The sequence below is a fragment of the Fusarium tjaetaba genome (genome assembly GCF_013396195.1).
Source record: "Fusarium tjaetaba strain NRRL 66243 chromosome Unknown NRRL66243_c0000060, whole genome shotgun sequence".
NCBI lineage: Eukaryota > Fungi > Ascomycota > Sordariomycetes > Hypocreales > Nectriaceae > Fusarium > Fusarium tjaetaba.
Genome location: NW_023501256.1, coordinates 251,853 through 279,464, shown reverse-complemented (window position 1 = coordinate 279,464; position 27,612 = coordinate 251,853). Strand labels below are relative to the sequence as shown.

The 27,612-nt window shown below is 48.5% G+C and overlaps 9 protein-coding genes across 9 annotated transcripts; 3 read left to right on the top strand and 6 right to left on the bottom strand.

The window, feature by feature from the left end:
• Positions 1-365: 365 nt before the first annotated feature.
• On the top strand, positions 366-2,210 carry FTJAE_3017 (inosine-5 monophosphate dehydrogenase IMD4; the record flags this gene model as incomplete). Its single annotated transcript, XM_037349270.1, has 3 exons — positions 366-825; positions 1,021-1,966; positions 2,018-2,210. 3 exons carry the CDS (start codon positions 366-368, stop codon positions 2,208-2,210), a joined length of 1,599 nt encoding a protein of 532 aa, XP_037209930.1.
• Positions 2,211-3,211: 1,001 nt separating this feature from the next.
• On the bottom strand, positions 3,212-3,928 carry FTJAE_3016 (plac8 family; the record flags this gene model as incomplete). Its single annotated transcript, XM_037349269.1, has 3 exons — positions 3,212-3,587; positions 3,642-3,756; positions 3,814-3,928. The coding sequence occupies 3 exons, from the start codon at positions 3,926-3,928 to the stop codon at positions 3,212-3,214; spliced, it is 606 nt and encodes a 201-aa protein (XP_037209929.1).
• Positions 3,929-5,228: 1,300 nt separating this feature from the next.
• Positions 5,229-6,138, bottom strand: FTJAE_3015 (uncharacterized protein; the record flags this gene model as incomplete). Its single annotated transcript, XM_037349268.1, has 3 exons — positions 5,229-5,502; positions 5,626-5,949; positions 6,008-6,138. 3 exons carry the CDS (start codon positions 6,136-6,138, stop codon positions 5,229-5,231), a joined length of 729 nt encoding a protein of 242 aa, XP_037209928.1.
• Positions 6,139-6,435: 297 nt separating this feature from the next.
• Positions 6,436-6,946, top strand: FTJAE_3014 (LYR motif-containing protein; the record flags this gene model as incomplete). The annotated part of the gene is made up of 4 exons (XM_037349267.1): positions 6,436-6,528; positions 6,596-6,736; positions 6,788-6,854; positions 6,912-6,946. The coding sequence occupies 4 exons, from the start codon at positions 6,436-6,438 to the stop codon at positions 6,944-6,946; spliced, it is 336 nt and encodes a 111-aa protein (XP_037209927.1).
• Positions 6,947-7,100: 154 nt separating this feature from the next.
• Positions 7,101-7,451, bottom strand: FTJAE_3013 (ribosomal l36; the record flags this gene model as incomplete). The annotated part of the gene is made up of 2 exons (XM_037349266.1): positions 7,101-7,190; positions 7,242-7,451. 2 exons carry the CDS (start codon positions 7,449-7,451, stop codon positions 7,101-7,103), a joined length of 300 nt encoding a protein of 99 aa, XP_037209926.1.
• Positions 7,452-7,988: 537 nt separating this feature from the next.
• On the bottom strand, positions 7,989-10,454 carry FTJAE_3012 (uncharacterized protein; the record flags this gene model as incomplete). The annotated part of the gene is made up of 2 exons (XM_037349265.1): positions 7,989-9,379; positions 9,428-10,454. 2 exons carry the CDS (start codon positions 10,452-10,454, stop codon positions 7,989-7,991), a joined length of 2,418 nt encoding a protein of 805 aa, XP_037209925.1.
• A 9,391-nt stretch (positions 10,455-19,845) lies between these two features.
• On the top strand, positions 19,846-21,775 carry FTJAE_3011 (uncharacterized protein; the record flags this gene model as incomplete). The annotated part of the gene is made up of 3 exons (XM_037349264.1): positions 19,846-20,135; positions 20,273-20,462; positions 20,546-21,775. The coding sequence occupies 3 exons, from the start codon at positions 19,846-19,848 to the stop codon at positions 21,773-21,775; spliced, it is 1,710 nt and encodes a 569-aa protein (XP_037209924.1).
• A 2,556-nt stretch (positions 21,776-24,331) lies between these two features.
• Positions 24,332-26,062, bottom strand: FTJAE_3010 (succinate-semialdehyde dehydrogenase (NADP+); the record flags this gene model as incomplete). The annotated part of the gene is made up of 4 exons (XM_037349263.1): positions 24,332-25,346; positions 25,393-25,762; positions 25,814-25,904; positions 25,955-26,062. The coding sequence occupies 4 exons, from the start codon at positions 26,060-26,062 to the stop codon at positions 24,332-24,334; spliced, it is 1,584 nt and encodes a 527-aa protein (XP_037209923.1).
• Positions 26,063-26,649: 587 nt separating this feature from the next.
• FTJAE_3009 (succinate-semialdehyde dehydrogenase) lies at positions 26,650-27,612 on the bottom strand (the record flags this gene model as incomplete). Its single annotated transcript, XM_037349261.1, has 3 exons — positions 26,650-26,899; positions 26,951-27,247; positions 27,296-27,612. The coding sequence occupies 3 exons, from the start codon at positions 27,610-27,612 to the stop codon at positions 26,650-26,652; spliced, it is 864 nt and encodes a 287-aa protein (XP_037209922.1).

The following is a 27,612-nucleotide window of genomic DNA, read 5'->3' as shown; positions in this document are numbered from 1 at the left end:
GGACACCACATCTGCAGGGTAAGTCAATTTCAGAGTGGTGATAAAGAGCTGATTAATTTTAGCGATCTCGGCAAGAAAAACTAGCAGAGCTTCGAATCCACCTGCCTCAAGAGCCTTGGCCAAGTTCATCCATTCACAGAAGCAACTGCCCCTCCAAGTCGCCCCTCACCTTGCAGGGTCCCGCGTCCCATAAAAAAGTTTTTGAGGTAGCACCACCAATTCTTTTCTCTTTTCTTTCTTTCGGGAAGAAGCGTTCTATCAATCTTAGCAGTCGATACTAAAGGCCAGAGCTTGCTTATCGACTCAACTCGCCTTCGACCTCACATTTTCATTCTCCTCGTCATATACTCTTTTATCTGCCAGTCATGTCCGCCTCGGTCCTTGACTACACCACAGCCCTCGAGGTGCTGAAGGAGTACCAGCAGAAGGATGGTCTCGACATCCACGAGCTTATGGACACAACCAAGCACGGCGGTCTTACCTACAATGACTTCCTGCTTCTGCCCGGCTACATTGGCTTCGCTGCCTCTGAGGTCACCCTCGATGCGCCCATCACTAAGCGCATTACTCTCAAGACCCCCTTCGTCTCGTCTCCCATGGACACTGTCACGGAGCACGAGATGGCTATCCACATGGCTCTCCAGGGTGGTCTTGGTGTTATTCACCACAACTGCTCTCCTGAGGCCCAGGCCGATATGGTCCGCAAGGTCAAGCGATACGAGAACGGTTTCATTCTCGACCCTATCGTCATTGATCGCAACACCACTGTTGGTGAGGCCAAAGCTCTGAAGGAGAAGTGGGGTTTCGGTGGTTTCCCAGTCACTGGTGAGTTTTATACAGCATCCTCACCTCTCACAAGATTGCATGATTATACACCCTTTTATATAACTTTCGTTCCACCGTATAGACTATTGTCATGGGGACTTTCTTCACTATGATCAATCGCCACAACTCGTTGTTTTGTCATCCGAGCTCGCATTGCCCCGCACAAGAATATTGGGCTGACAAGAAAATTTTTAGCCGACGGCAAGCTTGGTTCCAAGCTGCTTGGTATTGTTACCAACCGAGACCTACAGTTCGAGGAGGATCTTGACCAGCCCGTCTCCAATGTCATGGTTACTGACCTTGTCACTGCTCCCGAGCACGTCACTCTCCTCGAAGCCAACAAAAGTCTTTCCAAGTCCAAGAAGGGCAAGCTGCCCATTGTCGACAAGGATTTCAACCTGGTCTCTATGATCTCTCGCTCCGATTTGACCAAGAACCAGCACTTCCCCAATGCCTCCAAGCTTCCCGACAGCAAGCAGCTCCTTTGCGCTGCTGCCATTGGTACTCGCCCCGAGGACAAGCTTCGCCTCAAAAAGCTGGTTGACGCCGGCCTTGACATCGTTATCCTTGACAGCTCTCAGGGTAACAGCATGTACCAGATTGAGATGATCAAGTGGGTGAAGAGCGAGTTCCCTGGTGTCGATGTCATTGGCGGAAACGTCGTGACTCGAGAGCAGGCTGCTTCTCTGATCGCTGCTGGTGTCGACGGTCTCCGAATCGGTATGGGCAGTGGCTCCGCCTGTATTACTCAGGAGGTTATGGCTGTCGGCCGTCCTCAAGCTGCCGCTGTCTACAGCGTCAGCCGCTTCGCTGCCCGCTTCGGTGTTCCTTGTATCGCCGATGGTGGTATCCAGAACGTTGGCCACATCGTCAAGGGCCTTGCTCTGGGTGCTTCTACCATCATGATGGGTGGTCTCTTGGCTGGTACCACTGAGTCTCCCGGCACTTCTTTCGTCTCCCGCGAGGGTAAGCTCGTCAAGGCTTACCGAGGTATGGGAAGTATCGATGCTATGCAGGACAAGAAGGCCGGTAACGGTGGTAAGGACAGCCAGAAGAGCAATGCTGGTACTGCCCGTTACTTTTCTGAGGGTGATAGCGTCCTGGTTGCTCAGGGTGTCTCTGGCGCTGTTGCTCACCGAGGGTAAGTCATAATCCGAAGCCGAATGTAACCGTGAATGCTAACATACAATAGTTCGATCAACAAGTTTGTTCCCTATCTTGCTGCTGGACTCAAGCACTCTCTCCAGGACAGTGGTATGACCAGCCTTAAGACTATGCACGAGAGTGCCGAGGCCGGTGAGCTGCGCTTCGAGCTTCGAACAGCCAGCGCCCAGTTGGAGGGCAACGTCAACATGGAGTCATATGAGAAGAAGCTTTATGCGTAATGATATATGTTTGGAAAATATGATGGGACGATGGAAAGGGATACGGAAAAAGGGACTGGTTTGTTTATATGCATTCAATTGCATTGGGGAATTGGGCACAAGATTCAGAAGGCTTTGATTTGGGTTGAGGGTAAAGAGCCTCTGTGACCGTAGATCTGAATAGGCGTTTGTCCAACCACTATAGAGGTGCGGCGTGGGCGTTTTGCTGTCAGTCTGAAAATACGACAGGGACAGAGGTCATGAATGATATTTTTATTGATACCCCAGGGATACTGAAGTGCTGCCAGTCTGTCCGAGTTGTGGTGCATCTTGCGAGGATCATAGGGGACATTAACGTCAGCACCAGTCCATAAATGTATGTATCATTGAGCGATTGTACCAATAATAAATCCTCAAGAATCGCTCAGCATGGCTTATATCTGATAATCCGCACACTGATCTCACAAGTTGTGATTCCAAGCATCGGAATAGCTCCGTAACATGGAAATCGCCGAAATATCAGAGTGCACAGACCATAATCCCGGAAAGCATCATTGCAAAGCACAACAAAACCATGCCTCGAAGGGGAAGGTCAAGTGGATTTCCAATGATAGTTTGCAAGGGTCTCTCGAGGTGACGCCTGAAGTTTTTTTCCTAGTTTCGTTTTAGAGTTCTAGTAAATTTGTCTGCTGATTCTCCATTTCGCATTCCGTCGCCGAACTAGGCAATTCAAAAGAGAATGGGAGAATGCGTGACGCTTTCATATGTAACTGAAAGGTGACTAGTAGTAGTTTGTTTCCTTGAAGCAAATAATACATCGAAATCAATACAAATATAGATAAGAAATGACCGTCTTCGTCACTGGGTATATAGGTATAATCCGTTGGCGCGTACCCGTCCGCGCTCAAAAATTCACATGCCAGACATTTCTCTGATTGCCCCCTTCACATGCATTTCTTTCAATTTCTGGTGTCATATCGGTGTGAGGCTCCATCTTGCTGTACACTCCATGGTCGAATGGCCTAATACTGGGGCTGCTGAGGGTTGTAGGTCTGCTGAGGTGGAGGGTAGGATCCCTGAGGCTGGGGAGACTGGTAACCGTGCTGAGGAAGTTGATAATCGGGCTGAGAGGCCTGCTGCTGAGGGTTGGGCTTCTGATCATGATATTGCTGCTGCTGCTGCTGCTGCTGAGCAGCAGGGGATGCTGGCATGTGCATGCCCTCCTTCTGAGCTTGGTAGCCCTGCGTGATAGGCCCCTGGGAGAGGCGAGACTTGACTTCGTTGTCCTGCTGGATAAGAGCACAGCAGAGGCACCAGTAACTGACGCAGCAATCGTTCATGCCACTGCCCTTGATGCCGAATCGCTCCCGGATCTCACCACGCTTCATCATGGAGTAACTAGGAGTTGCGTATTAGTTGATGGTTTGAACAGGTCTGCGGGAATCGTCTTACATCCAACCACATCCAGTCACGCAGTTGATCGCGCAGAATATAAGAGCATCGCTGTTGCAGGTATCGGCAGTCTGCATGGTAGGGTCTCTCATACGATCGGCGGTTTTACCTAAGACTATGGCGAGTTCATTAGTCTTCCAACTGCAATCAATTTGTCCCACAGATCACATACGGATACAGGGGCAGAAAGTGCCGAGAAGGCAAGAGTCGCAGGGCGAGCAATTGCAGAGGTTATTCTGCCATTCCTGGTTCTGGACATTAGGTCCTTGAGAGTACTGCTGGGCCATTCTGATGATGCGTGAGTCGATTGACCAAGTAATTAAAATTATGATTGATCGGAATTTGAGCCAAGAAGAATAAGTTCTGGTTGAAGGAAGGAGGGAGAAGATTAACGGCCAAGAGGGAGAAACGGCGTCTTATGAGAGAAACTCCTATGGACAATCAACAGTCTCGGCACGGTACTCGCCTTTCGTTTCAGACTGGCGTATCACAAGCAAGCCCTCTCCTCCCAGAGCTTCAGCTCTAAGCCTCCACGTTAGCTAGGTCATCCTTCATTTTAATGACAGGACAGGCAACAGGGGAGCCTAGTAGCCTAGCTAGAAGCCGCCTGACGCCTCGAGCTCAGAAACATGATGGAAAGTCATCCCTTGGTTGCATGCAGCTACCGCATTGGCACCGACGCCATGTCTCACAAGCTGGCTGTGCAACTAGTACAACTCTGCACAAAAAGACAGCAAGCAGACGGCAGAACACTTTCCAAGCACGGTTTTTGAAGAGCTGCGAGCTGTTTCCTAGAAAAGGTAGTTCAGCCACGCCTTCTGACTAGCGTCCTAGGGCTGACATCCATGGTTGGTGAGTGGTGGTGAAGTGGCTCCCCTAGGGGAGGAAAGAAAACTCAGGACCTTGATCGTAAGTGATAAAAATATTTAGGTAAACTAGTCTAAGCTTAGGGGACTCTTTGCCAAGTTATTTTGACACCCTATATCAAGGCTTGGTGTTTTCTTACCCCCTGAGGCTCCCCAAGCTCCCCCACCCCAGCGTGTCAGCTTTGGTGAAGGGATCCTGGGAGCTGCAGAATATTATTGCCGCCCAAGCTGGTTAGTTGAACCGCTTATCATGAGGCCATCAGTCTTGAATTGGGTAGGTAGCTCTTATCCGTACAGTTTGCCCAGTCAGAGTCAAAAGGGTGCTTCAATAGGCCAGACTAGGCAAAGTTCGGCCACCACTGCGAAGGTCATTCCACGATGATATTCTTAGAAAAGACGTGTACCGCACATCCCTTGAAAAGCCGGGGCATCCAGAGATAGCGTCTCATCGAAGATGGTGCAATGCAATGATTGGTATTTGCGGCCGAAGCGGGCCTGAATAGGTGAATCGACATGAAAAAAGCCCTAAACGTCGGATTCTTGGGTCGAATTATCTTTGCAATTGGCAACACCAAATGTGATTGCAGAGTGGTATAAAGGAACGTGCCTGTAATTCGTTTCTACACTAATAAGCGGCCACGACCGCACGTAGTAATACGAGCTGTCTTGCAACCACAACGAGATAAATTTGAAAGTTTGAAAGTCCGTGTTTGCTTGTATCTTAGTATCGAAGTCGAGGCTCGTACGCCCGCGACGCCTCGACTCTCTTAGAGGTTGTTTGTCGACTGAGTATCACATAATCGGGTATCACCACCTTTTCTCCTCGTAGCTTTCGCGCCCTCGGTGAGTAGTCATCTTTTGAGAATCCTAGCTTCTCGTAGAACTTGAGGGCAGATTTGTTGCTGACAAAACACGTGAGCATGGCCTTTTCAACTGAAGGTATGTTCTCCGCGACGTCCGTGAAGTAGCCCATAAGCTTCTTACCGAGACCTGTCCTTTATTGGATGTCAGCTAGTTCAACGGCCATCCGTGTTCTATTTGTGGTACAATCCTGCATGACAGACAAATTCCCGTTGAAATACGGGTGGTCTCAGGAACAGTCATCTTGACTGACTCACCCTTGGAGCTCTGGCTTCAGATGAATCTCATAGCAGTAAACGACCGGCTCATGGTTCTCGAATGTCGGCATAAAAGACGTGAACCCTTTTATGTGGTCCTCACTGTCTTTCACAAGGATGTAACGAAGGTCTGGGGACCTCATCTCCTTTTTCTTAGTAGCCGGATGCCAACCGAGAGATGAGGTGCGATAATCTTGGCCGCTTGTTTCTTCTACCAAGTTATAACATGCCTCCAGATCTTCATCGCTCATGCAAGTAGGTCGTGTGAGGCTCATGGTATAGGTTGCTTCGTCTTGTGGGTGTTTCCATTCCGACCAACCCTTGCTACTACTAGATACCACACTTGTTATAACTTTTGTCTGTTGGTTAAACGTAAACTAACCTTGGCTTCACATATTGTGTCAGAAACTCATCGTCTTCGACCTTATTGGCCGTCTCAATGGGGTTTTCGGGTCGTTGTCGTCTTCTTCCTATCAATCTCCTTGGTTCTTTTGTGCCATTCGTTTCTGTCATGATTTTAATGTAGGTTGCGATGCCGAAGAATGTGGACGAATCTAGGATGAAGATCTTGAAATGGTAACAATCCAATGGCAATGGCAAGGTGATAATATACGTGTCTGTCAAACATGTCACACCTTCCACTAACAATATGAAGTGTTGAATGAACCGGAAGTACCAGACCCTCTAGATAGCCGAGGTTCGTCCGATATGATGAGAAAGCACTGGTTGAAGCTTTTCATCATCGATATCTAAACTTCAAGGAATGACAATATTCACTATTTCTCATTTAACGAGTTAGAAGTTGGCGGAATGGGCCTCAGCATTCGTTTGCTGACATTCAGCCGTGGCTATGCCACCCGATCAGGCGGTTCTCGTATCATGCCAACATTAAGTCTTGACCAGGTACGATCTACACTCTCGGGTCTGACACAAGTTTCATGATGTCAAAGACTGATAGAATCGTATCTAGTTCATTCAAAGAGGCCGAGTCTTGGCTTTCTACCGCACTATCCTCCGCGGGACAAAAAAGATCGCTGATCCTACAACAAGAGCCGAGTCTCGAAAATACGCCCGTGACGAATTTGAACGGCGTCGCAACGTCACAGACGCTGTATGTTCCCTCATTCGCTTCTCAACCAATTCACTAACTGTTCTCTCCAAGTCACACGTTCGGTATCTTCTTTCAATTGGAAAGACGGAATGGGAAGGCATGGAGAGGTATATCGATGGTATGTAGCGCAGCAGTTGTGAATATAGTGGTAGTTGTACATGACGAACAATTCCAGTCCTAGCGCTGTCGCCATCTTCTCAAATTCCATAGAATGTTTATTCAAGGCTTCTCGCTGAAAGAATCGCCCTCAGTAGTTCGTTCGTTCTATCACGCATAATGTTACCCATTGCCCCGCCCAGCAATGTCCGAATCGCAGTTTATTCACATATATCGTACATATCCTCCCGTATCCCGCCATTCGTATTTAACCTTGTCGTTGCTTGTGTCGAGGATTCGCCTTGCAGATGATATACAAGTAGCCGTTATGTCGCTTGCCGGCTTTCCGTCGAACGACCTATCGAGTATCAGTTCTACCCGGGTATAGTCCCTGGCTGACCTCTCTTACCTTACAGTGTTCGCATCGCTTCTTTACCGAACTGTGGACCTTCATGCCGCGAGTCTGTTGCATCAAACCGTTTCCGAGTGCTCGAGAGATGGGCGTCGTTGAGGGGCTGGCAAAGAGCGACCAGTTGGCGCGAGTCGCAAAAGCGCCCATGGCATTGCTTGGGATCAATAATCTCGCCGATAGCGAGAAGGCGCGAAGGAATGAAGCCATCGTGGTTGATTCTGAGGCGGACGACCCTGGTCGGAGAGAAGTTCTATCCTTGAGCAATTGAGGTTTGCCTTCAAGTGCCGAATCGTCGAATCACGTGTGGATAAAGTCACCCCAGAATCCACTTTTCCTTATCTCGACCTTCAACCTTCATGAACATGATATCCTGCAAAAAGATCTATATGTCTTTTTAAGTACGTTATTATAATACATTCTAGCCATGACGATCAGAGTCTGCCCGACATTTCACGGGAGCTTCTTCTTGTTTTAGTGAACTTGATTAAGGCTACGGATCAGAAAATAGCTACCTCAGCGCCAACCATCCCAAGCTGTGCTCATTCTCCCATTAGAGCCAGTTCCCATTTTCTTTCAAAAGCTCTCTTTCTATCCTCCGTGTAGCTATTATCAAGTACTTGGGTGTTTTTAAGCAATACCGCATCCTGGGTTCTGCAAAGTGTCATGTACCAACAAATCAGAAGCAACCAAACGTCCCATGAGTTCCCAAGTTCTAGGGTTGACCTAGGTAGGGTTTTCCAAGCATCACCAAAATCCCGCAGCATCCTGCTCCGGCCGTTGACCTTCTGCAATCTCGGCCCTCACCTTGAGCTCTTGGGCCGCCTTCGTGGCTGAGTCGAATGTGTGACTTTTCTTTGGATCTCTGAAGCCTTTAATAAGAGGCCGCCATCCTTGGCCTTGACAGAAATGACCCCCGACACCCTGATTTTTATCCAGCTCAGCAAGTTCGGAGTCAGTGTAGTTCATGATGATCGAGAGGGCCCGGCATGCATCAACATTGAGAGCATGGTTTTTGGCATCCTCCTTATGGGTGTCCTTCTGTAGGAGCATGTCTCGAAGAGTGGGCAGGCCCTGGAGACAGTCGTTATTCTTCTTGTGCTCGCAGATAGGTTGCTCCTGTAACGACGGCTGGTCAAAATCACCATTTGGAAGAAGCGCCATCACAGGGAGATCATTTGTGGTCTTCCGGGTGTGCAAAGAAAGGAGTTCTTGGCCAGCGTCATGAACTGGAGCATCAACGTTGAAGCCTTTGGGGTCCCAGTCCTTCTCTAAGAAGGGTCCCATCAGATTAATGTCATGATGCTTTTGATGATCGCTCTGACGGTCAAGCAAACCCTGGAGCGTACATCCAGCGCAGTCTTGAGGGTCTTGTCGGTTTCGGACCCACTGGGGGCAGAAGAAAATGTCCAACATCTTGTACCCACACGAACGGCAAAAGAGTGAGGTGACCTTTCCGGTATCGTCGTAGGACGGGTCGAGGGTGTTGCGATATGGCGACTCTAGGCCGGTGCGTACGGCCAGGATCATGTCGTACTTCGCTCTTCTCATGGCGGTTTGGTCTTCGGGTCCAGTCTCTTTGAGATCAAGATAGCGGTACAAACCGTCTAGGAATTGAAAAATAATGCCAGGTAGCATGGGAATATCTGAGAGGTACTTCATGAAGGCTGCGTCTTTATCCATCAGAAGACGGATGCCCATCTTGCGAGCCTTTAGGACAGTTTTCAGAAGAATACCGAAAACGCCTCGCTGAACAACCTCGAGGTTCATATAGGTCCAAGTGATCCCGTATCCATGTGTTTCCCTTGCGGCAGGCTCCATACCACGTTGCTTCTCTGCTCTAGTGAGTTCTTCTGCAGCGGGCACCTTGAAGGGCATGCCGGCTTGGTACAGAGGGTAAAAGTCCAAGGCTTCTACCAGCGGCAAGCTCTGACTGCTGCGCTTCAAGTTGACCTCATGGATAAGGTCCAAAAGGCAAATGATATCACCAAAATGAATAAGGGGGCATTGGTAGATGCCAAGGGTGGTAATATGAGGGCAAGCACGCAGGATGCATGCCAACAGTCGTCGGTCGAGAAGCGGGGTTTTCTGAAAGTGAAGAACACGAATATTTGTCCTTCTGTTGAAGATGTTTGTGACTATGATTTGTTAGTAAAAACACAGGTGCAGAAGGCAATGGAACTTACGGAGGCCGAACATATTCTTCAGTGCGACTGGCTTTGACATGCGATAGTCGAGATGTTCGGGTTGATCGACATAGTCTCGCATCATGCCCTCGAGGTTACTGATGTCTGGGATGGACCTGGCCATGTTGATCACAACCTGTGGTGGCTTTGTGCCTCTGTTGAGACAGCGCAAGACTTCCGGACTCAGCCCCTCGGCTTGTAGCAGTTTTTCGTCGGGATGCCAAGCAGGTCGCTCTGTAGGACCACATTTAGAGTAAATCCAGTTGATCAGGTCGATGATCTCCTTCCGAATACGTTTTTCGTGTGTTCGCGATTCCTGGTGGGCAGGCGACTTGATGAAAGCTCCCTGAGAAATCTTTGGGAAAAGACACAAAAAAACGTGACCAGATGGTTCGCTATCGAACTTGTTGGTAGTGAAATCCCAGATGGCCATACCCTTGGAAAGGGCGTCCCATTCTTGTGGGCGAGCAAGAGCAAGCTTTTCAAGATGCTTGATGCCAAGCGAAGCAAGTTGCTGTGCAATCAAGAGGCCTTGCGGGTGTGTTCCGTCGAAGACTTCCTTGGTGAGTTCGGAGGCCTCATGCTGGCTCTCATAGGAGGAGTCGGTTGACTTGACAAGCAGATTCATGTCGGAGGTATATCGACCTTGGAAGCCTTGTTCTTTTCCCATGCCGACATAATCACTAAAATCAGGCTTATAAAGGCTCTTCTTGCGTTTCTCCTCGTAAGAGGCTTCGACCTCTTCCTTATTCATGCTAGTGACCAACGGATGGTAGCCTTGTGACTCGAGACGCTCTCGAGACTCCTTGGGGCCATAGCGTCCTCGGTTCTCAGGCTTGGAGATAGGAGTCACCTTCATGAGAGGCTGGTGAGGATAGTGATGGTTACTGGTTGTAGTGGTCTGAGTCCATCCAGCGTTTGTGTTCCATTCTGAGGTTGTCTTAATCGTCGAGTTGACGGGAATGTTACCAGGAACATTTTGTTTGTTCTTGTTCCAATACCTCGCCTTTGGTTTGCGTCTAGCCATGGTTTGAGGCTTTGCTGTACAAAGAACGGCGAGGTTGTCAAGAAATTTGAGTGAAAGGAGGTCCAAGAGAATTCCAAGATGCGGTGCCTGTGTTTGGCCTAGGGGAGAAGAGATAAGGGAAGGGTGAGGATGAAAAGAGGAAGTGAGAAGGAGGATCAAGAAAGGAAGAGGGAGAAGAGAGAGAGAGATGATAAAAGAGAAGATTATACCCCACTCTGAGTGCACAAGAAGGCTATGATTCACTGCCAACTAATCATCCAAGGTAGCTAATAGGAGATTTGTGAAAGTTGTTTGTAGCGCGAGTGGAGGTGCAGAAAGAGAAAGGCTGTGGAGTTGGTCCTTTACCTTTAAACCCTGGGGGCTGAAGCCTCTTCCTAACCTCACGCCCAGTGACTCAGACACGTCGCCACAAAGCGAACTCCTGGCACGGGAGCAAGAGTACAAACGGCCAAGTACACTCGCACTGTTGGCCAATTGTCAGGTTATTGTAGACGATTTAGCTCAATAGAGTACAATAGAAAGTAGACAATGGAAGTAATTTTAGCGGATCTCAGAGTCTAAACGAGACATCGGACGAAACAAGGGGTGTGATGTAACTCGGCCACTGTAGGCATTTTATCATATATGCATCTACAAAAGTCGTATTCTCGGCTTCTCTGGCGTTATAATGTGCCTGTGATGTTGTTTTGTAGTGCTAGCGCTGTAGTACCATCGTCCGTGATCCAATACATCCCCTAAATCTCAGGGTATGGCTTAGGGGGCTCCGTAGGTAGCAAGCATTGAGGTTCTTTCAGCACCGTCTCTAGCTCCATATACCCTCTGATTGAATCTCTAAACGCTGGTATTAGGTTTTCATTTCTTTAGGCCCCAAAAATGCACGAACATGTAATGAACCTTGATGCACTGGGTGATGGTTCATGTGCTGTTCACTCCATCTTGTGAACATGGTGACCTGCATCGACGGACTGTTCACTGTACACCCCACTGGTTCATATGTTCTGCAACAAACAGAAGAAATAATCATCTCGAAATGCACCGTAGCATTATTCATCCTGTCTACTTGTGTCTTTTCCATCAAACGTGGAAAAGGGGTTAGCCCCAGACTCGAGTTCTCGGTCGACATGCAACCGCAAAACCCCTTATAGAATACAAACATCGAATCTCTACAATAAAACGATCCCGAGACCATATTTTAGGTCTTTATTTCCTTCACGGATAGTACTTGACTTCAGAAATGCACCGTAAGTCCTGAGTCGGGGTTAGAAAGCTAAGAACAGGCACATGGGGTCTTCAAACATCGGTTGGTAGTTAAGAGATTCCCTTTTCTCGAATAACTCCTGTCATATGACTGCCATAATAAAACCAGTTCTAATTTTATCCAGAGTCTCTAAGTTACTCGAGCAGTAATCGTGTCGCCCACCGCCGTTATGAAACCTCGATCCCAACCACGATTACACATACGATACTACGATCCATCTTTTAATTACCCCGTACGTCTATATCGCTCAGTCTAAAGTCTCGCTGGTCTGCAACTTTTCTAGTTGTGGTAAATCTCCATGGTCAATAGAAGGAGACCTATCCGAGATACCCCTGAACCCTTGGGGAACTCCCAAGGACGAACCTGCCCAAGATATGGATCGTGCCTTCTACCAAGCAACTCTATTACAACAGTACATGCTGCGGTTTCCTGTCACATATAGTGGAGAAGATTTTGAAACGTCGAAGTTAATTGATTGATTCATAGGTAGTTAAGCTATGGCATCTCAATGAGACACATGAAGCCAACATACTTCTAAAAAATCTTAATCAACTTCAGCTTCTAGAGGGCAATATATGTATATAGAGCCTCAATAAAGATAAGTCTCCTAGTTAGATTAAAACAGTGCCTCAGTTGTAACCTTATTTGCAATTCCACAAGTTATAACAAGCCTTCAATACAGAAGCCTAATCTCCCAGACGTAGCTACTGACGAAGTCAAGCGTGGCATGAAAAAACACAGTCAAAATCATATTAAGTTCTCTCAAAGAGGTAAGTCACAGTCATTATACTGCCCAGACATTCACGAAAGCTAACACTTGCAATACTGGCAAGCCTGAATACAGCCTTGATATGTCAAAATGATAGATACCCTTGAAAATATTTATGATACTTCTTCGAATCAATCACCTATCTCCGGTTATCCAAGAGCCCTTGACTTTAGACACTGAGCTTTCTATATCCCGAGATAAAGCTTTCGGCCAAGATTCCTCGGAAGACACAATAATAAACACACAGGAAACAAACCATTCTTCAATAGATAACCAGTGTGCAGAGGCGTGCGTAATAGTATACTTTGGTCAAACCCTACACTAAACGAAGCATGTACCTATTGCACTGAGGATGTGTCGAATTGGGGACAGACACATACTAGAACAGACATTATTGTGGTACATACGGAGCAACACTCATGGTGGAGTCCTTCATCGAAGCAGATCGAAATGTTCGATCAAAGATCCATCAACACACGGCCGAACCAATACGGAGTCCTCTAAGAAGACTCCAATCAACTCCAAAATCCCCAGTGGCATTTCAACAGCTCAACAGCCCGAAGAACTGGCCTCAAGACTCTAGGGTGTGTTGTAAGTTGAGACAAAATTATATAGGGCTTGCATCATGGCTACCTAGGCCCAGGTCCGATCCCGACGCAATTACACTATTACTGTATCAATTATCTATACTATCATACGCAACACCTTCTACGCCCAATGTTAACAACAAGGTACAATAAACTGTGGTGCTCAGCGGGTTTTTTTTTTTTTTTGCGCAGTATTGAACTCTTGCTTAATCTCACCGCCGTTCAGCATACCCTACCAGGGTCATATTAAACAAGATATAGATAGACAAGTTGACATATCACGGAGCGTGCCATGTTGAAAGGGAGAAATAATACGAAGATCTCTCGTCTGATCCAAGATCAGAAAATCTAGCCGGCAAGAAAGAAAATTCGAGATGCAGACGTCCCCGCTAGGCATGGAATCTCTCATCGAATCAAGCATGGTAGGCCTAAATTCACAATATCTCTGCCTTATCACCTACACACTCACATGCCGGGCACAGACCTTTGTGGTGCATGATAGCCTTGATAGGGCCAAGGACAAGCAATGAACGGGCTAACCTGGACCAAGTATTTTAGTCTACGCCCATATTCAGGACAAGGGTCCAACACACCACCAACCAAGCAAAGACATGGGAAAACAAGCCGTTCCGTGAGCTTTGGGTGCCATCAGAGAAGTGATGGTGGGTATGAAAGCATGGCACATGGCCGTAGCTCAATCTGCAAGGGTGCGGGGCTTGCATCAACGTTTCGTTTCGTTTCTCGACGAGGATAAGCTCGAGTCCTCGAGATGAGTCGTCATTGTCCGACCAGGACAGCAAAAGTGTGACAGCCGGCATGGAATAGCACGCATCAACTTATGCTATCATGTACTTGCTGTATGTATGTATGGTTGCCTCGACCAACTCCAAGGCACGACGGAACAGGCGGTTAAACAAGGTTGGCTGTGTATAAGATCATGACGCGCATGCGCACGAGATCATGCAAACGGGAACTTCGGTTCCATCTGTCTTGGGCGTCCTTGCATCGAGGTACATAAACTGGTGATAGCTACCATGGTAGAGATTGCAATGTCTTCGACGGGACTAAGTCGAAGGTATTTCTGCTTCCAAATTCTTATTCTTCTACAAGATGAAGCCTCATGTAGAAAACTGCGGTTCAGACCTAAAGCATCCATAGGATATATGCACCTTCTCTGGTATCGATACTATTATCAGAGATATACGAAGGATATTGGCGGTGTTTCGGGGGTCGCCAATATGCGAGTGGAATGATCATGTCAAGATGAGGAGGAGGAATTAACGCAAAGAACGCCAAATCATCTGACTGAAAACGGTGGCGCTGTTCAAGACATGTACACAGGACGGGCACCGTTGTGGCCAATGCATGGAACAGAAGCCTGTGAACAGCACATGATCGTTCATAGCGGGAAACGACCGTTTGAGGTTGATCAGATCGACCTCCAAAACGTCAAAACGGGTTCTACAAGAGCCCACTCACATGAAGAATCACGAGTCTAATCACGACAACCACAGAGTAAAAATGTGGATCGTACAACAAAAAGGGCCGCTAGGATCATTTAAATTGCACAGTTGCATAAAATCTCAAATAAGATCATCTTGTGGAACTGCCTTGCCAGCTTATTATTTGGCAAAATGCGAAAATGTGCGAGCAATCGTTCTAAATCACGTACAAGTAAGACCGGCCAAGTGTTCTTTTGTTGATAACGGTACAGCGATGGAAAATTATTATCATTCATTCCTCATAGTGAATGAGTCGTGGTCCTCAAATAGGAGAGAGTCTAGCCACGCTGTAAATGACGGGGCCAGCGTAAATGGCCACTGATCAAGCGTGAAACGAGTAAGCCCAGTCGCAGTATAAAGAGCCGACAAAATTTTAAGCCGCGACATGAATAGAACAGGGTCCCTTCAACAGACTCAGGTCTACGGAGTACAGTGAAGAAGGGATCAGCTTCGCTCATCAGGGATGCAACCCCAAAAATCTCAACATCGAATGTCGGTGTGTCCTGGATAAAATTTCATCACAGTGGGCACTGGATCAAAACGAACTCTCTGCTTCGTGCTCTATTCCGGGGTTCCAGGGCGCGATGCAACACTGCTTGCTATTGGGGAAATAAACCGTCTTGGACGTTGGCGATCGAGTTCAACAGAAATCATCCATAACCTTTTACGTCCCAATACTTGCCAGACACAAAGAGGCTGCAGGGTTAGTCCCACAACCCGAAATCCTGCATGTGGAGAGCTGTGGTTGAATATGGGTGCTGATGGGCATGTGGACCTAGATTGCAATGTCAACCGGCCACGGACCATGTATGTATGGATGTATGTATGGTGATCATGGGTGTGCACCAGAAGTATCAAGGTATCCTGTTCTTCTTCTTGTAAGGCTAGTGGTGTACGAATCTCCGAAAGGAGGTGGTTATACCAGTAGATTAGAGCAAAGTCGACACGGTGAGAACGATCATGGAAGATCATATCAGTTAAAATTATAACGCCTCGGGAGCCAGCTCAGACGAAAAGAAGGAGCCCCAAATGGAACCATAGTTCGAGGCCCTTAAAAGCACATGCACTTCAATTTAATGGCATTCTCATGGCTCCTGTCCAACAAAGCCACCGTCAGCCGGTTTAAGTTAGCAGACGTTGAATATGATTGGAACACATTCTTCTGGCATATCCAGAGATTTGGTTGTACCGCTCGTGCCGCTGCCCACGAATCCCATGCAAAGTTGTTGTCTCGGCTTTGATCCGCTGGATAGATAATATGTGTCTAGCCAACCGAGTCCCTAACTTTCAGAAGTAAAAGTAGTCTCGGAATGCTTGAGTCAAGGGAATGAAGGAATGAACATCCGTATTGTAGTCCAAATAGCTGATCCACTAGTATCAGAGGCCTCAGAACGGTAATCGGCCCAAACTGGCTTGGTGATCGCGGCTCTGGCTGATCTACTATCCCCAACTTGTCACAAATCTGTGCTGGAGTTGGTTAAGGCGGTAGCTGAACTGGGAGTCACCTGAACGCATGGTGAGTGAGAGAGCGCGATCGTGTGAGCCACGGCTGGGGTCAATCAGTAGTCTGGTCTGCCCTCGATTATGGAATCGAATCCTGAGTGGCTGATGAAAGGCCTGAGCGTGACATCGCGGAACCGTGACATTGTTGTGCCTCCACTGTGAATGGGTAGACAGCCTCTAATGTTCGTGTTGGACAATGGGAATGGCTATGTGTGGAATGAAAGAGCGTGCAGGTGCATATGTACTAATACTTGGTAATCATATGTATAGCTCGACTTTTATAATACACGTTGAACGTTTGGTGGGTGTAGTCCGTATCCTTGATTTCAACCTCCGTTCTTGATCGCATTTGATCAAATGTTGGTCAATCTCCAGGGTAGCATTCTCCTCGTTCATCGTGATTATCGAAAGCGAAAGACCTTAACAACAGGCGAATAAGGGTCGTGGAGGCGAGGAGTTGCGGGTCTAGCGGTCAAAGTAAGGTACCGATACTATCTTGGGAATCAGAAAGTATGCGCTTGGCTCACAAGTCCAGCGAGGTACCTTTCGTGCATAACAATGTATCTTTTATGGGGTTCAGTCCCTTGCCTCAGTCTACCGTATTGATTGATTCGCCAGAGTACCTTGAGTTAGGGCACAATGCGGGTACTGTTTAATACGACGTTTTCGCTAGCGCCCAGCCGCCGTAGGGCCATGTTTAGGCTTGAAACCAGGTCAGACCAGTCTCTCCTTGAGCTTTTGGTCTTAGGTAAGGTAGGTAACGTTGAAGAAATCGATGAGCAAGGAATCACCAGATCCCAGACCAACCTGCTGTGTAGTGTAATGGTGTGCTCGGTAGAGTTTCCATGATGGCCGGCTCTCGTAGCCACGACATGTTGGAGGGTTGATACATAAGGTTACTGGATAGAAGCGGTTGTCAGAGGATGACGCTGGTGCGGGTAGCTGAAGCGTGACCTGATATGACATGACCTGACAGTTGGGTGCATCCCACGGCAGAACAGGGATACGCTGTGGCCTGAGAGAAAAGCAGCAACAGTGTCGGTGTCGTAAAATCAAACAAAACACAATTCTTGACCTGAGACGAGTTCAAATCCAAGCTATTGTCACAATATCCATTGCAGTAAACATGAGACAGTAGAGCCTTATGGCAGCTATGGGCAGCGCCGTGGTTCATCTGAGCGCCAAAATGGTGCCAGGAGACACAACACAGCCAAGAAGCCAATGACAGGGCCATGCAGTCCAGCAGACGACATCTGCGCTGGGGAGAGCACTGACGACTGGCTGGAGACTGCCACTTGTCGAAACGCTCTGGTCCTGGCATAACAACATCATCTCGGGTTCTGCTATATTAATCCACCCAAGACCATGTCAATTGTGTTGATCTTGGCCGCCTGGGCACGGCGCACTCGTCGGCACTGGGCTCAAGCGAGAAATCCAGGACAAGGACTTAGTGGATAGTTCGGAAAGAAGCCTGTTCTGCTGTCAAGGGGCTTTTAACAAGGCCGGTGACATGAGGCGGCAGGACATTGGATGTTGATTGGATTCTGGTGGAAGATCCTAGAGCTGCGTATGTATGTAGAATGTTTTTTTATTATTAAGAATAATATCCGTACACAGCCACCGAAACAATACAACGAGCCGCCAAGTCAAAGAAAGCCATACTAGTAGTTGTACGGAGTAAAGGGATGTGCACATGGCTTTGGCCCATTTGTGACCCTTGAGATGCACGAGGAGGCCAAGTGCTAGACCAAATTGCTCGGCAGAGTGGAGATGGGTGATACAGACGATTGAGGGAAAAGGCGGGTTGGAGATCGATATTGAACACCGTCTGGAGACCCTGCTCGTGCTATTGCTCAGAAACCGAGCTAGAAGAGAAAATCGGTGGACAATGAACAGCGAAATTTGTCTTCCATTTCTCTAGGACCAAGACCCGGATGATTGAGTCAGGGCTGGAGATGGGTTGAGCAAGCCTTGACATGGTTTTCTATAGTGGTTGACACCGTATTCTATGGTTCGTTTGAATCGGGGATGGTTTCTATGCCCAAGATGGAGCGTATGGATGCACGTGATACAGAATAGCGCTGAGACTTCGTGCAGGCATTTTTGTATACACCGGCAAGAATCTAGGAGTGATGATGATTATTATTCTGTAGCTATCACGAGGATAGGTTGTTGATATCATAATACAACACAGAACAGAGTACTTGGCATTACTCGGAAGACGCCCGGAATTAACAGTCAAGTATCAGAGGCCGGTATGTAGAATGAGTAATAGCCTGGTAGGTACTAATGAAATAAAGCTTATATCGAGAGATGATGAGCAACAGAAGTAGGTTATTCGATACGGCTGAAACGGAGGATACGGTGAGCGCCTTCCCTTGCTTCTTTGCATTTGCTCCATGTGCTGAAAGTTGGCAAGGAAAGTGCTATTTATTATTCCGTACATACCTACTTTATTCAACCTGCCCGCCTGTAATGAGCGTGCGCCCAGTTGATATGGAACCCAAGTCGTGAGGAAAGGTGAAGAAGGAGTGTACCATCTGAGACTGAGAAGGTACGTGTTGAGTACTCCCTACGTGGGCCCTGACTATGCTACAGCAATTTTGTCCGCGGCTAGCGTCATTCGCTAGAGTCAATCCACTGGTAGCCGGCAGGTCGATGGGGCATCTGCAATATTAGTTCCACTTGTTTAATGCAGCACAGACCAGGGCATCACCCAGCAACAACAAGGAGAGAAAAATGAGATTGTTGAGAAGAAGCACAGATTTGGTTTAACGAGAGACAGGTAATTTTGACGAGATATTAGTTGCTGGGGAACCAGATGAGTGATGTATCATGTTGCAGATTACATGAGCTGTGGTGGATGTACTGTAATTGTACGGAGTAAATTCTTATCAAACGCATAGATATGGAGTAAATGCGATCTCTTGCTCAACCATCAGTGGGCGTCAGAAGATGTGATGTGCCCTGTAATTTGAAGGTGTTTTGACGCAAAAGTAGCCAGTGGATAGACTACCTAAGTAAGCGGATCGGTTACTAATGAGGTGCTGGTCCGTTGACGTTAGGAGATTATGGTTCATCGTGGGAGAATAGGAGATTGTGTGGCTTGATGAATAGAACAAGCAGACTTGAAGAACCCGAATCAGATCTCGGACAGTACAGTCATTGTCACTGCAGATACGGTTCAGTGATTCCTCGTGCGGCACCAACACTGGATCTACTGGTAAACTGTACGGTACGGCTAGCCACTGATCAACTGAAAAGTTGATTGTGGTGCTGATATGAGGTGCCAGCCCATCACTCACACTTATGACTCCTCCCTCTCTCTAGCCTCTCTCCCCTTTAGGTTGCTTCCCTCCGTTGCAACTAACCCTGTCTGCCCTTGGCGGTCTTTAATCTCTTCACTCCCCTAATTCCCGCCCACTTCTGCACACGCCCCGCCCGGACCCACATCCTTAGGTTTAGGCCTGTTCACTGTATGCGACCCTGTCTGAATGTACCGTACCCTTCCAACCTGGGCATCCATGGGATAGGATACCCTCTCTTCTGATCCCTTTTTCACAGCAAGACACCAACAAATAAGTACCCCAAGCCTCCCCGTCTTCTGCAAACCTCTCTTCCCTCCTTCTTTCCCCCCTACCTGCTCTTCAGCTCCATCTGAAATACAACGCCTTTTTCTGGATTAACTTCCTTTTTTCTTTCCTTTTTTATACCAACGTCTTTGTTTGTTGTGATACCCAATCTCATTTGATACCCCCCAAAATCTTTCAAAATGGCCGAGGAACAGAAGAACATCGAGGTCCCTCAGGAGACCAAGCCAGAGATCGCTGCCCCTGCCGCTGGCATCTCCGCCCCTGCTGTTGAGGCTCCCGTCGAGACAAAGCCCGTCGAAGAGACTCCCGTTGTCGCCGCCGAACCCGCTGCTGCGACAGAGGAGAAGCCCACCGAGGAGACCAAGCCTGCCGAGGAGGTTGCTAAGGCTGAGGAGAAGAAGGAGGAGGAGGTTAAGCCCGTTGAGGAGGGTCACTTGAACCACAAGGCTCAAGGCCTGAGCTTTCCCAAGTAAGTAGAACCGCATGTGCCACTGCCAGCCTTGCTTTCCGCAAGTTTTCTACGTCTTAGGTCGAAGAGACCTTGCTCCTCAAAACGCTTAAGGATTAGAAGTATCAGGAACAGTGCACTAACGACACGCCGTTTAGAAACCTCATCCCCAGCAAGGAGTTCTTTTTCTTCGGCACCGAGGCTTTCGAGCCCAAGACTCTCTCCCACTACCTGAAGAGCGAGAAGTCCACTGAGACTGCTCACTCTAACGTTGCTTGGGCTTCCGAGACTGGCAAGGGTCTTCTCTTCGTTGGTGATAAGAAGAACCCTTCTAGCGTCATTAGCCTGGTAAGTTTGGACCCACAGAACTCCGGTCTCGTGCAGCGTCAACTGCCGACATGTCACAGCAAGCTAACCGCCAATTCCCGTAGGCTGATGCTACTGAGCCCGAGATCGATGGGTCTCATAAGTTCCACCTCACCTCCAAGGGTAACAAGCACACTTTCAAGGCTTCCAGCGCCGCTGAGCGCGACAACTGGGTTTCTCAGCTGAAGCTCAAGATCGCCGAGGCCAAGGAGCTTGCCACTGCCGTCACTGAGTCCGAGACCTACAAGACCACTCTTGAGAGCTTCAAGCCTACTCCTGTCAAGAAGGAGGAGAAGGTCGCTGAGACCGCCAAGGAGGAAACCTCCGCCGAGGCTGCCGTTGCTGTCCCTGCTACCGAGGAGGCTGCTCCCGTCAACGAGGAGACCCCCAAGGAGGAGGAGATCAAGGACGAGCACAAGAAGGATGTCAAGTCCGAGGAGCCCAAGCGCCGATCTGCTAGCCGCAAGCGAACATCTTTCTTCGGCTTCGGCAAGAAGGAGGAGTCCAAGAAGGAGGAAGTGAAGAAGGAGGCCGAGGCCAAGCCCGCCGATGAGGTCGCCGTCGAGACCTCTGCTGTTGAGGAGACCCCTAAGATCGATGAGCCTGTCAAGCCTGTCGAGGAGGTTGCTCCCGCTGCCGTTGAGGAGCCTGCTAAGCCCGCTGAGGAGACTGCCCCCGAGACTGCCCCTGCTGTTGCTGAGGACAAGCCTGCCGAGAGCCCCAAGGAGAAGCCTACCGCCACCAAGCGTAACAGCTTCTTCGGAAACGTCTTCTCAAAGAAGGAGAAGAAGACCCCTGAGCTCAAGCCTACTGAGCCTGAGGCTACCAAGGAGGTTGAGGCTGAGACCACTGCTCCTGTGATCCCCCCTGTTGAGGCTACCACTCCTCTCGCTGTTGACGTTTCCAATCCCGCTACCGTCCCTACCGAGACCACTGAGACTGCTGCCGCCACTTCTCCTGCCCCTGAGGCCAAGAAGGACCTCAAGGAGAAGCGCAAGTCTTCTCTGCCTTTCGCTTTCGGCAAGCGTGACAAATCTCCCGCCCCTGCTGAGGGAGAGAAGAAGGAGTCTCCTTTCTCGAAGCTCCGTAACACCATCCGCGGCAAGTCCCCCAAGCCTGCTGAGAAGCGCGCCGAGGAGAACAAGGAGGAGACCGTCCAGGAGGAGCCCACCGACGCCAAAGCCGAGGAGCTCAAGACAGATGAGGCTCCCAAGATTGAGGAGCCCGCTGAGCCCGAGGCCGAGGACAAGCCCAAGGATGCTGCTCCCGCTCCTGTTGTCACCGCCGCTGCCTAGATGGTTGCCCGGCTCTGAGCGTTGAGATTTACGACTGAATTCACAATGAAACAACCCCAACACCATACAACACGCGCATTGAGAGGGTTTGGGAATGGAAGGATGGAACTGCATTTCTTCACAAGATACCGAGATACCCTGTCGAGACTGCTTCACTGATACCAATTTCCATAGCTAAGTTACTGAATATGACGGAGGAGAGGAGGATGTTGAACAAAAGGGATATCTGATGGATGTCCGAAAATTACCAAAAAAAAATGTTGAATGGGTTCTTGACTTTGATGAGTCGAGTTGCCCGCGTCGTTGCTTCTTGTTTTTCTTGTCTGATACCCGGGATGGAGATAATTAATACCTAATAATACAACTGCTGCGTGTTGCTTATTTTGTCTGTCTCTACTCTGCACCAACGAAGTGATTGTTCTGTCTTTACCACTCAAGCCTTGAAAGCTGTACCATCATTGCATTTTAGGTCTTGAGAAATAGATATGGTTGGCGATGGTCTTCATTCTTACCATGGGGCGTTATCTGTATCGATTAAGTTGCCTTCAACAAGCATTGGCATTACACTTGCTTGCTGTTCCTTACCCTTCCTTGGCTTTCCCCACCTTCTTGAGTATTTTCTCCCCGTCTCGAAGACTATGACGAACAAGAGGTTCAAAACACAAGAGTAACGAGTCTGCGAGGCTTATGCCAAACATCCCTAAATTGTCCTAATATTACCTAAAGATTTATATTGTTTACGACTAATGTCTTCAGCTTTCTGCAACCCAAGAATAAGGGAGTTCTTTAAACCAAGGACTTTAGTATTTGGCTAACATCACGGCCAGAAATACCAAGGCCCAGGCAGGACATATAGTTACGGCGCTCTAAACACTTCAAGCACTCAAGGCTTTAGAAAGGCAAGTACTCGGCCAGATTGGGCCAAATACGGCGGATTCATCTCAAGACCGCGGGACTCACATAGTTGTACTTGGGTACTGTCAACTCCGGAACTGGTCCTTGCTTTGTGGCGGACGAGAATCGACTTGTTGTCTCGTCGACTCGTCATGTTGGTGCGTCGTGGGCTGTCGGCGATACCGACACCTTGCCGGAGTCTATGGATACGCGTGAGTTGAGGACGCAGATAACTGTGCATAACGAAGATGGCGAGGCCGAAACCATTCGCGTCGACGCCTTTTGGCCTTTCCTCCAGTGTTAATGGTATCGTGAATCTCTCTCTACCCGCCAGCAGACACGACGAGAACTAGCTTGCCTCAGGCAAGGAATGGGGCAATATCCCCCGAATGCACCCTTCAACATCTCTACCCTCCAGAACCCGCTTACTTTTGGTGAAGACTCGAGTGACACTCTCCGGGCATGAGCTTTGGGGTGAATGGCTACCAACTACCTACCTGGCCAGTAAAGGATTCAGTTCGGTAGAGCGCACTCTATTGATATCTATCAGAGTCTACTAAGCCATCGCAAGTTATCCCAAGTTATATCAAATTACCCCCAAACTGCCTTAGGACCTATGCTTCTTAGGTCTAACATTTTCAGGCTTCCAGTACCTAAGATATATAAGTTCTTCAGATAAAGGGCCATCAGTAATCAGATAAAAGGCATCAAGAATCAGGCAGAATCATTTCCAGAAATCGGGTCAAAGCTGCCCTCAAGCATTTCGGCAAACTCGAACCTCAAATACCTGAGTTTGCTGCAGATAAGCTTTGTATATATGTATCCAGTCTCTCTGGTCAGGGATCTGGGTCGACCACTCAACCAAGCCTAGTCAATATCGAACTTATGAGGTACGATCGCGCAACACAGCTCCAGTGTGGTATGTGGGCGACCGTTTCGGCTATCCGCTCGGAGAACGACTACGTTATTAAGATTGCAAAAGGCATGTCAAAGGTCTGGGAAGTCAAATTTCCCAAATCGAGCTGTTTCCCCCACCTGACACGGCAGACGAAGTCATTGAAGTCAAAGGATGGACTGTTTACCACGATGGGGGCAATGTTGGATGTGCATAAGTAGGTGCGATTTGCGGCTGATATGTTGATTTCTGGCCCGCGCTAGAACTGTCATTGACTCACAATATGCTGGGCCATGTTGCGGGTGAAGAGGAGTGGAACGAGGACAGATCAGAAGAGGGTAGCGGTGCGTGGCTGACGGGAGTAGGCAAATGTAAAATGATCTTAGGTGCTTGATAGTTGCCACTGTTAACAGTCAGTTGGTGGCTTGAGCATTCCTTATTATGGTGAGAAGTAGTGAAAGTTGCACTATTCTGTCGCTCATAATGGTTTAGATCACGATTTGGGTGCGTGCTTTGATCAAATATGTTGATAATGTTGCTTCAGAAGTATTTATAATAGTGTCCCCTGAAAGCCCATCAAAGTGTTGGCCGAAGGAGAAAGGCACCTATACAGCTTGTCTTCAATATATATGAACTACGTTATAGAATAAAACACTCCATGGCTAGTATCTGGTGTGTGTAGATGTATTGTTCTAGCTGATGGTGACAGCTTCTTTCTTCATTACATATCAGACTAAATTCGCGCATTGTTTGCCATCCTCATCAGTTTATGACTGAAGGGGCTTGCCCATGCCTCCATATGTGATCATCTTTGTAATCTGATACTCTCCAATTCCATACAGGGAGCCCTCACGACCGAACCCACTCTCCTTAACACCACCGAATGGCGCAGCAGCGTCAGAAATGATACCAGTGTTGACACCAACCATACCAACCTCAAGAGACTCGGCAATGCGGTGCACACGCTCAATATCTCGGGAGAAGAAATAGCCTGCAAGCCCAACTTCGGTGTTGTTGGCCATCTTGACAACTTCTTCCTCTGTCTCAAAGGGGAAGAGACCAGCGACGGGTCCAAAGGTCTCTTCCGAGGCCATGTCCATCTCAGGGGTCATGTCGCGGATGACAGTGGGTGCATAGAAGTTGGATCCAAGGTTGTTGAGTCGCTTGCCTCCGATGGTGATCTTTCCACCCTTCTTCTCAGCATCCTTAACATGAGCCTCAACCTTCTCAATAGCTCGATCGTGGATCAGAGGTCCATGAGTAACGCCCTGGTCAAACCCATTGCCTACACTGAAAGACTTGACCTTCTCGGTAAACTTGGACACGAACTCATCGTAGATTCCGCGCTGGACATAAATCCGGTTGGCGCAGACACAGGTCTGTCCCGAAGACCGGAATTTGGACGCGATAGCTCCAGCCACAGCAGCATCCACATCAGCGTCATCAAAGACGATGAAAGGGGCATTGCCACCAAGCTCCATGGAGAGCTTCTTAAGAGTGCCAGAAGACTGCTTCATGAGAAGCTTGCCAACACCAGTGGACCCTGTGAAGGAGACCTTGCGGATAGTAGGGTCAGATGTGAGAAGCTCGCCGAGCTCGGGCGTGTTTTCGTGTGAGGTCACGACATTGACGACACCCTTGGGGATGCCTGCGCGGTGAGCCAATTCGGCCAAGGCGAGTGAGGTAAATGGTGTTTCGGCGGGGGACTTTGCGACGACCGTGCAACCTGCTGCCAAGGCTGGTCCGATTTTTCGTGTGATCATGGCGGCAGGGAAGTTCCATCTCAAAAATGTCAGTAATGTGTCTTGCAGGAGTGAAACTAACTTACGGTGTGATGAGACCGCAGACTCCAACGGGCTCCTTGATAGTCCAAACACGGTTCCCAGGAACCGAGCTAGGAATTGTGTCACCGTATACTCGTGGTGCTTCCTCACTGAACCACTCGAGAAAGTTTGCAGCATACGTTGTCTCACCCTTGGCATCGGCGAGGGGCTTTCCATTTTCCCAGGTAATAATCTTTGCAATATCCTCGGCGTTGGCGGCCATTTGATCATACCAAGCCCGCAGTAGCTTTGAGCGCTCACGGCCGGTCTTGGCGCGGAATGAAGGGAACGCATCTGCAGCAGCGCTAATGGCTAATTGAGTATCTTTGGAGTTGAATTCGGGGCATGTTCCGATGAGTTTACCGGTGGAAGGATCTGGACTGTGAGTATACGAGATTGTTAAGTGAGAGAAAGGGTGAAGCTCACCATGTACTTCAAATGTCTTGCCGGAGCCGGCCTTGACCCATTCACCATCGACATAACAAACATCCTGCTTGAGAAGTGATGGATCCTTGAGCTGAAAGACATTAGTTCTATGACCAGTCCCTTAGACTGTGAGATGTGTACCTTTGGGGGTGCGACATTGGAAGCTCTCCTTGTGATCATCAATGAGATGACTGGAGATTGTCGCAGAGCTCCTCGCGATGGAGCGGCCAATCGTTGAAGAATAGCCATGTTGATATCTCAACTCACTCTCGACAAAGTCAAATAGACAAATAAGATCAATCAATTGAAGAGATAAAGGGTCAAGACTCTGGGGTTTCGCTGTTGCCGGTGACGGATCGAGGTTGGTGATGGCGGGGTGACGTCTTGTTAACCAAGCTTGTGTGGGGTTGACTAAAGCTCCCGGAGCCGGTATCTTGGACCACTATCGGCTCCGGCGGGACCGGCACGAGAGACATCGGCATGTTATTATCCATGGCCGATTAATTAACCTCAAATAGTTAAATAGTGACTCAGTCCCTGCAGTTACTTAACGTTCTTCAGCTTAGAGGCTTTGACACTGGCAATTCTTGTGGAGTATCTCTGAATTTCACCAATCGACCGGGCCGTGTTTACGAAGTAGGCAATTCTACGCGAAGAATGTCTCGTGTAAATGTCAATGAATTATCAGATCCATATATGAACAGCATTTAATGGAAGTCGAGCCTCGTAGGGCTATGTATGTTCCCTGGTATATCATCCTTAACTCCAAACACCCAATGCTCATTAATGATAGTGGCTCCTTCAAGACGTATCCTAGATGTCATCCTAATATTTCTTCAGCCATAGTATCTGTTCTGCTGAGACCGAAGTGGCAGTTGGCGATCCAGAGTGTGAAAAGCCTGCGTTCGAGGAGTATACGGCATTGCTCGAATACTGGGGGTCTTCATGTTGTGCATCTCCCAAACACCTCCCTTCGGCTCCGACGTTGTAGATCCATCTTCGTCGTCGTCGTCGTCCGAAACATCGTTGATCTTATTTGGTAGCATGGCATAGATGCTGAATCCCAGATTGCAGAGATAGATTGCCCTGGATCGGCGTTAGTAAAGTTGAGGCATATAAATACTATACACCACTTACAGCATGTAAACACCAATGACAAGCGAGTATCGAGCAATCATGCAGCTCTTATACTTTCCATATGGCTTGGCAATATCGCACCCAATACGGTAGTACCAAGCTGCAGGAGCGGGATATCGTGAATCAGTGTAGTCAGGTCCAATGGTTCCATAGACGCAGACTGTGTAGAGAGCGACCATACTGACATTGATGAAAGTGGCGAAGATGGGGTACCAAACTCTCATGATAAAGGCAGTAAGCTTGCCGAGGAGAAAGAAGAGTGAAATGATCGAAATAGCGACATTGAAATTGGTGAAGCTGTCATGTTAGTCAGCACCTTAGGCACTGTCAGAGGTACACACTCACGTTCGTGTCCAGATGAGAGCAATCTTTGGTTGAGGCTGATAATTGGCATAAGCGTAGAGAACTCTGGCCGGGTTCGAGTTGAGGGGAGGATCGTGCTCCCAGCCAATCTGCCACATATCGGTACGGTAGAGATTTGGTTGAGAGATGCCAAAGATGACCAGAGCAGGGACAATTCCAATCAGCTCAAGAGGCATTAACCACCATGTTCCCTTTCTTGATACGCGAGGCCACTTCCGGAATAAGACGCGGTAATTCTTTGCCCTGGATGGCTTATCTGTGTGCTCTTGCTGAGAGCGCTTGAAGGTTGGGAACTTCAT